This window comes from Doryrhamphus excisus, linkage group LG22 (genome assembly GCF_037039965.1).
Source record: "Doryrhamphus excisus strain RoL-2023G ecotype Guam linkage group LG22, RoL_Dexc_Guam_v1.1, whole genome shotgun sequence".
NCBI lineage: Eukaryota > Metazoa > Chordata > Actinopteri > Syngnathiformes > Syngnathidae > Doryrhamphus > Doryrhamphus excisus.
This window is the reverse complement of record NC_136378.1, coordinates 12,577,125-12,589,951: the sequence shown is the minus strand read 5'-3', so window position 1 is coordinate 12,589,951 and position 12,827 is coordinate 12,577,125. Positions and strand designations below refer to the sequence as shown.

General features: G+C 40.4%; 2 protein-coding genes across 10 annotated transcripts in view; both read right to left on the bottom strand.

Moving 5' to 3' along the window:
* The window catches only part of LOC131110175 (traf2 and NCK-interacting protein kinase), a 34,033-nt gene extending 33,455 nt beyond the window's left edge, over positions 1 to 578 (bottom strand). For 2 of the 4 annotated variants that reach the window (XM_078788360.1, XM_058062995.2), the window contains exon 1: positions 212 to 578. Coding sequence is in view for 3 of the 4 variants with exons in the window: in XM_058062995.2 (XP_057918978.2) it covers positions 212 to 268 (57 nt within the window). In the remaining variant the exon portion in view is untranslated. The remainder of the gene's footprint in view (positions 1 to 211) is intronic. The other 2 variants (XM_058062996.2, XM_058062997.2) reach the window with 2 other exon arrangements.
* A 2,714-nt stretch (positions 579 to 3,292) lies between these two features.
* Positions 3,293 to 12,827, bottom strand: part of il1rapl2 (interleukin 1 receptor accessory protein-like 2) — a 205,845-nt gene continuing 196,310 nt past the window's right edge. For 4 of the 6 annotated variants that reach the window (XM_058062860.2, XM_058062863.2, XM_058062857.2 and 1 more), the window contains 10 exons: positions 12,261 to 12,401; positions 11,731 to 11,791; positions 11,278 to 11,387; positions 9,814 to 9,959; positions 9,612 to 9,689; positions 9,429 to 9,545; positions 6,937 to 7,059; positions 6,391 to 6,633; positions 5,941 to 5,971; positions 3,293 to 5,741 (listed from right to left, as the gene is read on the bottom strand). In XM_058062860.2, the coding sequence (XP_057918843.2) occupies positions 5,653 to 5,741; positions 5,941 to 5,971; positions 6,391 to 6,633; positions 6,937 to 7,059; positions 9,429 to 9,545; positions 9,612 to 9,689; positions 9,814 to 9,959; positions 11,278 to 11,387; positions 11,731 to 11,791; positions 12,261 to 12,401 (1,139 nt within the window). In that variant the 3' untranslated portion in view covers positions 3,293 to 5,652. The remainder of the gene's footprint in view (positions 5,742 to 5,940; positions 5,972 to 6,390; positions 6,634 to 6,936; positions 7,060 to 9,428; positions 9,546 to 9,611; positions 9,690 to 9,813; positions 9,960 to 11,277; positions 11,388 to 11,730; positions 11,792 to 12,260; positions 12,402 to 12,827) is intronic. The other 2 variants (XR_009120848.2, XM_058062858.2) reach the window with 2 other exon arrangements.

Genomic DNA, 12,827 nt, shown 5'->3' with positions numbered 1-12,827 from the left:
ATCAGTGACGAAACTGACAACAGTGTCTAAGAATGTGTTACGAGGCACAAGACAAGTTGACACCCAACACCCTTTTCAAACAGCAGCTAAAAGTGTCAACATTAAAAGCAATGTCGGAACAAATGTTACGTTAACATTTAAAGCGACACTCCACCGTGTACTATTTACTTTACGCGCACACTTCATTAAAAGTAAAGGAATGCAATCTTACTCTGAGCGCAGCAAGGTCTATGCTGTCCAAACTTCGGGTGGTGTTTTCTCTCGACATTGCTGCCAATAATGTTGTGAAAGTGTTGATACTTGTGGTCACGTCACGGACGCGCGGATTTTCTCCTCGTCAAACTAACTGACTTGCCTCTTGAGTCCATTCTCAAGTTTTGCTAGCAGCATCAAGCCACCATTTGGCTATCATAAACCACTTCCGGGTGGACCTTTCACAACAAGGCTGTTGCCGGCAGTGCTGTGACTTTTAGAAACGTGACCGCGTCCTCTTTGTTTCAGTATGTCAAATTGTCACTTAATCCTATAACATTGCTGTACGTCTTTGCGCAAAAACAACATTAGTCGTTGTAATGTCTTGTTCACAAGTCTCGTTCTTTTAGGTCTGTATTTTGAAATTCGTCTTCTCCTCCTCACCCCTCTCACACGATTTCTCACTTGGCGTGTAGATCCGAAACTAACAGTTTTCTTCTTCCTCTTGTTAAACAGCGCCAAGAAAAACGGCATAAAACCTCAGTCAACACATCCCAACTGAAGGGGAAAACTTCATCGGGATTTTCCCCCTTTACCCTCATAATGTTGCTTAAAAGGTGACAATCTAACTGAAAAATTGACAAATGGAATCACAAATTTTAGTCGAAAAATATAGAACAAAAAAATCCAAATATGATTTACAACATGGCCAAAGTTGCATTATCATGTCATTTGATACAATATGATATAAGATGAGAGTTGACACAAAAATATGCTATCTATGTTGTGTTACGTTATTGTATGCTATAATACATTACAATGTGTTATGATATAATACCATCCATTTTCTATGCCGCTCATAGGCTGGAGCCTATCCCAGCTGTCTTTCGGGCGAGAGGCGGGGTCGCCAATTTGTTTTGTTACCATGTCAGGTCACATAACGTTACGTTACGTTCTCATACAATATGATATAATATGATGTGATGTAACGATGAGGGTTTACACAAAAGTGACTATTGCTCACTTTGCGTGTGTGTGTGTGTGTGTGTGTGTGTGTGTGCAGTTTGTGTCAGCGTAAAGAATGCTCTCTCTGTGGTGTTACATAGTGGGCCTGTTCACACCAGGGTCAGCTGCTGACACACACACAAACACACACACACACAAACACACATCTTTGGCATCAAATTAATATAAACATGACACAATTTTTAGTCACCGTACAAGCCGTACATTGATTGTTTTGTATTTTCTTGTACTTTCTTTCGGCATATACAGTACAGTCCAAGATCACAATATTCTGTGTGCCTCGAGAAATCAGTCAAAATCATCAAAAATGGCTGCCACGGAGGAGAACGGCTTTTGAAAAATGTCCGGCATTGAATGAGTTAATATCCTACGTCTCTCCGTCAGCCGCCATACTACCTCTATTCTTGTTCCCAGCCCGGTTACCTCGTGTTGATTATTGCAACTCTCTCCTCGTCGGCCTCCATCACAAACCCCTCCATTACCGTCCAATCGTCTGCATCATCACCAGAACCCCTTCAAAGTCCTCACGTCACCTCCATCCTGCAGCACCTCCACTGGCTCCACGCCACATCTACAATTGAATTCAAAAATTCTTCTGTATACATTTAAGGTCATCCACAAGCCCCCCCCCAATTCTCTGATCTCCTCAATACTGCCACCTCCTCCATCCACCTCACCATCCCACAGCATCCTCACCAGAGAACAATGTGCTGGAGAACTTGACAACACTGGGAAAAAAGGTATAGGAGAGACCGCAAGTAGAGATCGGACAGTCTGAAGTTTCTCAAGAAAAGAGGTTACTTCAAGACGCCTCTCAATGATAAGTAGCTGTAGCATTTTAGCGTTAGCTTTTCTACAGCATCAGTAACGTCTAATGTGGTCACTAATTGTGGTGGGAAAAGGCTGTTAGCAACCTCGCTCACTGTATGCACACTCTATAATGCTACACAGACAACCGTTATTGCTTCATAACTTACACAAAATAAACGCAGTTAGGACTGATACATTGTTACTTACCGCTTGCTCTTCTGACTCCTCCTTTGGAAAGGCACCGGCTAGTCCAGCTGCATAGTGGCCAATACTGTTGACAAAACCTGTGTGAAATTCCGCTGACAGATTAAAATGTATTTCTTTTGGTAGGGAATCAGGAACTCCAACCACTTGTACCTGGTGGTGGCGTCTTTAGCAATTGTAAAGCCATTGCTAGCAACATAAACGGGGGAGGACAGAGAGCTTATCTGGCTTACAGCCACGCCCATATAAGGAAGTCCGCTCCTCTGTGACATCACAAAGGGGGAGTTTTACCACGCCTTTTGAAACCGAGCGGTTTGAGCTAATTTCCAAATGCGCGAAAAGTCATTACGTGACATTTTGTCATCATTTAACACAAGAATACAACATTCTAACTACATTTATTGGTCAGAAAAGGGGAAAAAGTATCATAGGTCTCCTTAAAAAATGTGTATTTTTGGTTGAAACACTGTAATGTGCTTTGTACTATTAGCATAAATGCCATGTGGCTGTATTTCATGTATTCACAAATTCTATGCAAACAACTAACCCTAACACCTGTTACGTAAGAGGGACATCGCCGGCTTAGGAACCAAAAATGAAATAAAGTTGCCAGGTGAGATGGGCCACTGCACATTGTGAGTCATCCAATATGTGTATGATCAGATTTAGGCTTTTTGAGAGCTACACAACAAGCAAATGACCCTTAAATAGCTTCTCAGGGAGCTGAAACCATTTTCTTGTCTGAAGTTTTTTTTCTGTCGAGTGTGCTAGAAAGCCGTGTGTGCATCCAGGTGTTGCCGTGCAATGATCGAGCGCTTCCATCCATGGATGAAAACCTGTTAGACAGCAATTATATTTCCTGACAAGCAGTAATTGGAAAGAGGAATTTGCAGGGTAGGAACTTAAATTTAAAGAGGCAGTCATCCGGCTTTTGAACCTGGCATCGCTGCAGCCAGGATGGTTATCGGACCAATGAGGAGAAGTAGAAGATATAACATAGACACAGACTGAAGATGAGTTGGAAAAATATACAGTAGCAGGATGAGGAATCCAAAGTATATAAAAACAACTCATATGACTTTTATTGTCCTTTAAATTATTCCAACCAATATATCCAAAGAATATTCAAAGAAATGAGCATAAAGACAACCACTTGACTTGATATTGCCAACTCAAATATTCACTCTTGTATTGAATAATCTCAAATATCCAGAATTCATTGGTTCTGAAGACAATGACAGTACCTTTGCATAATGAAAAATCATCATCGTTCTTAAAGCTCACAAAGAAGAAATCTGATGTGGCGCTCTTGTTTGTTGTTTCCTGTTTGTTGGTGGTCCAACTTGAAAAAGGAACAGAATGACAGTAAACACACCCTGAATAGAAATTGTAGGGGGGGGGGGGGTAGCACTCCTGTATATATACTGTAACTGTACGTTATGGAAGCTGTACAGAGATTATTGTAACAAACAGACATTTCAAACTAATTCAGGTTAAACTCGCACCAACTTTAACAAAGAAGAAAACTGTCAACATAGAAAAACAAAATAAATAATAATAAAAAAAACATTTAGGAGAGACACCACTTTTTTTTTAATCTGTTAGCCTATCAATGAAAAGACATCCCTCCATAGCAAATGACTGTCTATCTATTCTTGTATCTAAATGGGTGATCATGCAAGTAGAAAAAAGCCTTTGTGCCTGCAGACTGTTCTGAAATGGCTCCTTTCTTCTTTTTATTTTTATCTCTCCGTCAAGCAAATAAAAAGTCTGTTTGTATTTGACTTGCACACGTATCAGCAGACTACTTTTACAATTCCAGTCATTCTCTTCTCTTCACAGTCTTGCTGAAATTATTCCATTTCAGATCACCAGCCTCAGGATAAATGTATCTGTTGATAAAGTCGCCAGATTGTTGTTTGAGACCACGTTGAACGGACATTTTCTGAGAATAACTCACATTCCAAGTTGTTATGAAACTAAAGAAAATATGTCAGGTGTCCTTGGTGGGCAAGTCACTGCGTTGCATTGTTGAATTTCATTTTGGTTGGAGTATTAGGGCTACACTGGAAGAAAAAAATACAACAGAATTAAAGTGGAAATATAAGGAAGTTGTGTCTATGGTATTAAAGGTGCAATATTGCAAGACAACTAAAAATTCGTACTGGAAAAAGAGGTCAGAATTTATGAGAGTAAAGTTGTAAAATTGTAAGGATAAAGTAATAATATTATGACAAAAAAAATCACAAAATAACATATGCAGTAATCTCTTGTATATCGTGGTTTTTTGGTCCCAGACTCGATCAAAATAAGTAGGATTTCTTATTTATGAACGGAATGTTTTTAATAATAATTAAATTAATTAACAATAAAAAATACATACAAATATGTTAAATACAGTATTTAACATTATTAGAGCCCTCTAGACATGAAATAACACCCCTAGAGTCACCTTTGCACTTGTATTACCCAATATTGTAGACATAATGAGAGAAATTAAGCCATTTCAGCCATAAAAGAGGCTTCTGCTCAAGTGCAACTGTGTTTTATCAGGGATTATTGTACCTGTATTATTATTATTATTATTCACCTCAGCTGCTTCAGGAAGGCGTGGGATTACTCTTATGTATGGACGTGGTAGACCCCCGTCTCTTGTCTCCTCGCTGGCCCACCTTCTGCTCATCCAGTAGTCCGCCTGACTCTCAGGAAGTTTCAACATCAACTTATAAAAACAAGTGAGAAAAATGGAACACAAATGCCCCCAAAAGAAAATCATATTTTGCAGATTACGTAGTTTACCTGTTCTCAATGTTATTGTTATTTCAAGATGAAATATCTGTTCTTGGTCTTTTTTTTAATGCCTCCAAAAGCTGGTCCATGTCCAGTACTACTTGTATGTTTTTTTTTTCATTCATTGTGCAATTTATACTACAAAACGATTTATAGTCCAGAAAACGTAGTAGTCTTGTCTCGGATCAACTATTTTTTTCTTTTCAGTGTTGCCCTCATACGACACCATGGCCGGTGGAACCCAAATATACTGAAACTATTCCATGTCCTGCACTTTTCCAAGGACTTTTCCAGGTCTCCACGTCAACAAATCAACACGTCCATGCTTGTTCTTAGGTGGGATATCTACCCTACCTATGGAGCAAGCACATTTCTGCTCACCAGTTTGGATCCAACTGGAACATGGTGGGAGCTTCAATAGAAATATACAATCAGTTTGCAGTCCAAACACTTTGAATCCACACGTTCAAATAGTATTTGAGCAGTTTTTGTTCATAGCGTGGGATGAAAAAGGCCCCAGGTCCATGTCTGTACAAGGTCCAAAAACCTGTCCCCAGTCAAAGATCAGTAAATTCTTTGTAAAGCGGTAGTCTTTAATCCAGTAGCAGCCAAGCATGTTTCTACCAGATATCAGAGCTTAGTTCTCTGCTGGTGAGTGGTACAAAGGTGCTGTTCAGGTGGACCTCGGCCTTCTTTCCAAGTGTGTTGCTCTGAGAAACCTACAAGACACACAACACAACAAGGTGATAAGCAGCCATCACCGCCATCGTTGGCTGCAATCTACATCCTAATCCTAAATCCTCCACTATAGCATGGCAGGGGTTCACATGAAACATCTACAGCCCAATCTATGACAAATACAAACATATGCAAGGGAGGGTGACATTTTCTTTCTACATTTGTTTTATCCAAACAGACCTCTTCTTCCCCAGTCAACTTCCCTGAACCCCTAGGGAGAAAAGACGGGTTTTAGTTGAAGTACGTCTGGGGACATGCACACAGACAAGAACATAAGGGATAAGAAAGGATACACAACAAGAAACTATGGGGGCCATTCCATCCAATCGGTGCCACTTGCATCCCCACGAAATAATGATTACGTTCATTGTGACGTTATGACAGATGGGAATTTCTATCGGCGATTAATAAAGTATCTATTTAAATCTATTAAAAATTAGTGGATTCAAATGTCAGTACATTTAAATGAAATGAAAATAGTATTTAATTATTTTTATTTTATGATTTATTTATTTTTTTTAATGAATGAGTCATCTTGGCTTAGGCAACTTGGACAGCAAAGAAATCAAGTTGTCAAATGGCACCGATGGGGTGGAATCTACCAGTTGATGAAGAGTGCCGTTTGCCCACCTGTCCATTCAGAAGGGTCATAGGGATGTTGCAATAGACATGGCGCCCCCCAGGGCCCAGAGTGGAGAACTGCATGGTGGGAGGAGGAGTTGGGAGGGGAGGCGACAAGGCAGAGGGCTGCGGGGGAAGATGAAACTCATAGCTGCGGCAGAAATGCCTCATTTGGGCTGCTGTAGCCATGTGACCCCCTCCGAGAGGCAAGGTCATCTGGTTGTAGTCAGGGATCTCTGTTGCCAAGGAAACCTACGAAAGAAACCAGAGTGTTCCTTGAACTTTTATCATGCAGCATGACTCGGAATGAAAATTCTACTGACCTTGTGAAGCGGTGCAGTGTCAAAAATGATCTTATTAGTAAGACTATAAATAGATATCAAGTCCATAAATAAAAAAAAACAAATGGTAGCTTTCCTAAAACCTGAATTCCATTCAAAAAAAACCTCCCCGACCCAACTTGTATGAAGTATTAGAAGCAGCTGGAAGAGTCGTGTCCACCGTGGTCGCCGGCTAGCCGGTTTAAAGTAATATGCTGCATCTGCAATGGCTGACCTGATGATGTCCATGTCGATTCTCACTCGGAGGCACCAGGGATGCTGAGGTGGTTGTCATGGCAATGGTGGAGACGGTGGTCTGCAGGTCTCCAAAGAGGCCCTGCTCACCTGAGTCCATCACCTGTTACCATGGAAACACAAATAATACACATTTCACAAATGTTTGATTATCCAAGGAGGGTTAACTTTAATCCAAGGATTATCCAAGTGATTGGTCGACAGACGACAATATCCTTTGTGCAAAAGGTAAAGTCCAAAAGTAATGAAAATATGAAGCCAAGGCGGGTCATCAAAGTCCACCTTATTGCTATTCGGGTTTCAGAGCAAGACGGATGGTTTGTGTTCAGTATTCTTGTGAAAAATGTGATCATTTGTCTAAGACTGGTCTGAGGCTTACATTGTTAAAGTTGACTTTCCATGGATGAATGAGCCAGACAATTACGTACATCCCAACCTGGAAAGGCCCTAAAGTTTGGCATTGTTGTGGGGACGTACGGGCTTTCCTCATGTTATGCCATTCCGTGGTTATGACCCCCCCAGATTGTTAATACTTTACTAAATGAAAAATGGGAATTGGGTAAAATAAATGTGGGTACTTACGTACTGTGTTTATCTGTTTGTGTTCAAAATCACTTGAAAAGTTCAGAGTGGATTTGGATGACATTTTTGGGAATTGTCAGAAATGGGATATGGAAGAACTGAGTCAATTTTGAGGCGGATCTGGATCACTCTCTGGATCCAGGAATTTTTAAAAAGATTCCTTGACATTGGGAGATGGGACCAATTTTGCCATTTGTACAAATAACTCCACAAAAAAATGGTCAGAGGACTTGGAAAAAAAATCTGGACAAGTTTCCAACAGGTTCTGCAAAATAATGGAATAATTCCGGATACAATTGCCAAGGAATTGGTCAAGGAATCTAAATATGTAGATCAAATAAACATAGGACTAATATGGCACTCTTTTCTAATCATGCTCCATATAGTTTATGGTTTACTGAATACCCTTACACCTTTCATGCAAAATGTTTGTTCTGTCATTCAATGCGAACCATAACATTTGTTGTGTGATACAGTTTTTTTACGTCACTGCTGCTTGATAATGTGTCCTTGGTTGAGGCTTGCGGCTGCAAACTCATCCGCTTGGCTTGAACACACATCAGGTATAGATCATAGTTTAATGTGATTTCATTTGCTGCGGTCATAAAAAGCCAGAAAGAGCTGCCATTCCCTGAAAGTGGGTCAGAGGAAAATGTGATTTAGGCCTCCAAATAAATATATTTCATATCTTGACATGTCATTTATATCTTCAGTAACCTTTTGAGAAGCATGTATCAGTGTCGCTTTTTTTGTTTTGTTTTGTACATGCTTTCAGCTGAAGAACATTCTACACACTTTTACTCTGCTCATTCTTTACAGATAAAGCATTGTAGAAATCAGTCATAGCAAAGTATGCCACGTACTGTACATGACTGACTATACATCACTTTGGCATACACGAGGCTGGTTAAGTGATGATTCAGTGAATGCTTTGTTTTCCTGTCATTAGCCTTCCGTACTTAGCAGCAGGAAAACATATATACCACCTGAGGTGGACACATTTTTCCCACAGTAATTCCTATTTCATACTCCCTATTAGCTAAATTTAGTCAGCATTTTACCGACCATCTGTTTGTCGTTAATGTCTGCATCCACGGGGAGAAAAGCACGTAAAAAGATTACATTTTCACACTCATTCGACTCTTTTTATGGTTTTTCATTACTACTAACGACCTGCAGTATGTGTATGAAGTATATTCAAATTGTAGTTTTAGCATATGAATCACTTAAAGCCTTAAACTGAACTGTGTTACAAAAAAGCTGGTGCAGTCAACTATTCATTTTAAAAACTAAATTAAAGGCCCACGTGCACGATAAAACTAATTTCAGTCGTGTTTTGATGGAGACAAATAATTAATTTAGGTGGATGCTTATATACGTAGGTAGATATTATCATACTGGACATTCATTCGTTCATTTTCTACCGTTTATCCTCACGAGTGTCGCGGGGGTGCAGGAGCCTATCCCAGCTGTCTTTCACAGGGCACATATAGACAAACAACCATTCACACTCACATTCATACCTATGGACAATTTGGAGTGGCCAATTAACCTAGCATGTTTTTGGAATGTGGGAGGAAACCGGAGTACCCGGAGAAAACCCACGCATGCACGGGGAGAACATGCTAACGCCGCACAGAGATGGGCGAGGGTGGAATTGAACTCGGGTCTCCTAGCTGTGAGGCCTGCATGCTAACCACTTATCCCTTCACGCTGACCAATGTTGGACAAATTGCATCATAATGAAAATGGTTTCTATAATATTCTGGTAGGTGATTTTTAAGCACGTCAGTACGCAGTCCTCCACTACAGCTAAATAAAACAAAATGAAGTTCAATGAAATGACATGAAATGGGTCATCAAAACTGAGCCTAATAATTTTTAATTTACCTGACGTCTGGACAATGTCTCTCTTCGCTTGGCTGGCATCTCGTAGACCACCTGTTTCCAAAACTTAGAGGACAGCTCGTTGCTCTTTGGACCCCTCCATTTAATGATGGATAAAACCTGATGGGAGGTGAAGATCAGTCAATATTTCATGACCCTCCACTTCCGTCGTCATCCTCTACATACCTTGATTGTATGCTTAAGTGCTTCCACCTCTTGATAGTTGATGACACTCTTTAGATCTGCACATTCTATCATGATTACCTACACACACGTACAAAAGTACATGAGTCAAACCCTCCACTCCATGTCCACTTCTGTCAAAATGTCTGCTGAGTTAATACAGATAAAGCTATATTAACAAAAGGTAATATAAGTTGATTTTTACCTTGATTTCTCCAGTGACCAACATGGAGTGGAGGCGTGTTTCTATCTGAAAGATGCTCCAGCCTCTTTTGGCCACAAACTCTGGCGTCAAAACAATGATCAAACGTCTGCTTTGCAAAACGCTCCTCGCCAGGTCCTCAATGTATGCTGGAAGACAGTCATGGACTTTTCATAAAAACACAGTCCTCACAGCTGGAAATTCATTCAAGTGTCGTTTGCTGCGAGTCACTGAAACGTAAGTCACTGAAACTCGAGTCCTAGCCGAGCAAACCAAAACACAGGTTTTCTCCGAATACTTGCGAGCTAGTGAAACTTGAGTCTTTGTTGAGTACATGTGAGTCAGTGAAGGCTTATCGTCAATTTTTTGGGGAATTTAAAACATTGAAAAAAACATGGCTGGACTGTAAAGCTGTGATTTTCATATGACTGCACTTTTAACCACATACTAATAAATTACAGTTGTTAGTGAATATTTCACATATGCAGTATAACACATTTAGAGCCAACATTTTTCCAAGAGGAGCCATGTGACGGACATGCTGGTACAAAATATCATAAGAGCCGTCATGGCTTATTTCTTCTTCCCTTTTCATTTTATAGTTTATACATTACAGCAAGCATTTTTATGAGACCATTGATGCAGAAGCCTTCCTCAAAATGCTTTCTAAAATGTTTTTTTGGTGCTGTCTGTATGGTCCTTAATTGTTTTTTTTTTTGAAATAAAGTCAGTCCCCTGAGGCTGTTCATTATTACAGATGATTTGCACGAATTGTTAAAATAATGACAGAATTTTCCGACACACCCACTGCAATTTCACACTCAGTAATTCTTTGGCACCAATATCACGGAAGATTAGTACAATTAGGCATGCTTGTGTTTCCTTTTCAAATTCACACTTTCTATTTAATGTTCATTTAAATGTATTACGCTTCCCCAAGTGTCGGATATTCTTATTGACTATTGTTGCACCTAGTTGGTGTCTTTGAACTTATGTAGACCATTATGCTCATGTTTTAGTATTATTAAAAAGTCCTCCATTTATGTGAGAGTGCTCGTGTGTGTAGTACGTAGACGTGTGTTTGTGGGTGAGGTCAAGGCATTGACAGATAGAGCAATAACAAGTGAATTTCCCCCTTGAGTACAGGACGGGGAGTGACACATAATCCCACAAATGATGACAAATTGTGTGTGTAGAATGCGTCCATTCGCGTGTCTGTGTGGGTGAGTAAGAAGGAGACCGAGAGGCAACGTTTGCATGTGTGTGTTAGCCAAAAGTAAGGACAATGACAAAGAGTTTGCAAGAGGTACAACTGTGATCAAATATATACATCCATGCAGTACAATGTGTGTCAGTGATGTATAGCAACATGAAGTGATTGCTCTGGGGGTTGGGATTCTGTGTGTGTGTGTGTGTGTGTGTGCGCAGGGGGCCGGGTCGATAGCAGGATGACCGATGGATACTTACTACTGCTAGGAATGAGATCTCTGTCTGGTATAAACAGCTTGTATCCATAATGTTTCTCCAACACGTCAGGCAAGATTTCCAAAGCAAACGTCTCCTCGTCGCTGCTCGGTCTGCAGAAGTTCAAAGTAGCACCAAGTCATCATGGAGTACATGACAAGATAGCGTAGGATACAATCTGATGGGGCGGCTTTTCCAATGCTGAGCTCCACCTTGGGGTTGCCTCAGCTCTACTGGCCGCGCTTTGGGGGGGGGCAGTAAAGCTGCGGTGAGTAGGGTATCACTCAGTGGAAAAGGGGCATAATGAGGCTTTTTTTTTTTAATTTGCACCCTTTTGCCAATGTATATATGAATGAACCATGTCCACTCAGTTTGTGTGTGCAAGTATGTCATATAATGGAATTGTAGAAGAAGTGACATTGTTGCATACAGCATGGATGCACAGAGATGGCTGACCTGCCCAATGAATCCAGATCCACTTTAGTATAAGAGAGATAGGCATCATAGTCTTTATTATCTACATAAGACACAGACAGAAATAGACTTAGAGAGAAAGGAATTATATAAAAAGCATGCAAACGATCCAAGGCAGATATTAAAATACAGTATGTACACTTGGTGCATTTATGTTTGTATCTGTGTAGCTTTTTTTTTTGTTTGTCCTGACTGGTTGATGCTTTATTTATTCATTTATTCATACAAACAATTCATACCTATGGACAATTTGGAGTCGCCAATTATCCTCACATAGAGATTTTTCATTTTTCCACTCATTTTCCCTTTTTTTTTTTTTAATTCGGGAAAATCTTTTTCCTCTTATTTTTAAATGCGAATGCAGGTATACTTTTGGACGACTTCCGTGTTTGGAGCATTTGGTTGTTGCTCTGCGTCTGCCCCTGCGGGCCACCATATACAAGTATTTACAGCTCACGTTGTCACGATAGCTGCAGGGCAAAACAATAAAATCGAGCCTCAAGAAAACTTACCATCTTCAGTTTCATCACTGCCAAAATGTCTCCTGTAGCACAGCATGATTTCCAGGTTGTAACACTTATAGAGTGCAGTTAGGACTCCCAGCAGCAGCAATATGACCCCCAGACCTCCAGCCAACTCCAGACGATACATATCTACCCGCACAGAGCAGGGATAGGAAAGACGATAAACAACATCACAGGTCAGTAGATTCCTGCACATTCATTCATTTTTTGGGCTAAATATTTTGGGAGAATCTAACTTAATTACAAAGCCGCAAGGCATCCTGGGAAGCCAACAGGAGGACACCCAGCATGCCTTGAGGATTATATATTTTGTTTATTTTTCATAGTGTCACGATTTCCCACGTTCTTTCATCGGTGACTTCCTTATATGGGCATGCCTGGGTACAAGCTGCAGGCCTGCCCTGCCTCCTAACTCTAACTAGAAAGCCGCCGTTAATAAGTGTTCGATGCCACAGCACTGAAGTTTGCAATGGCGAGTGTATGTCTTTGAATGAATGATAGTGCTATCATAGGCGGTCGGACCGGATGGGAGATTAATGGGACACGGTTGGTGAA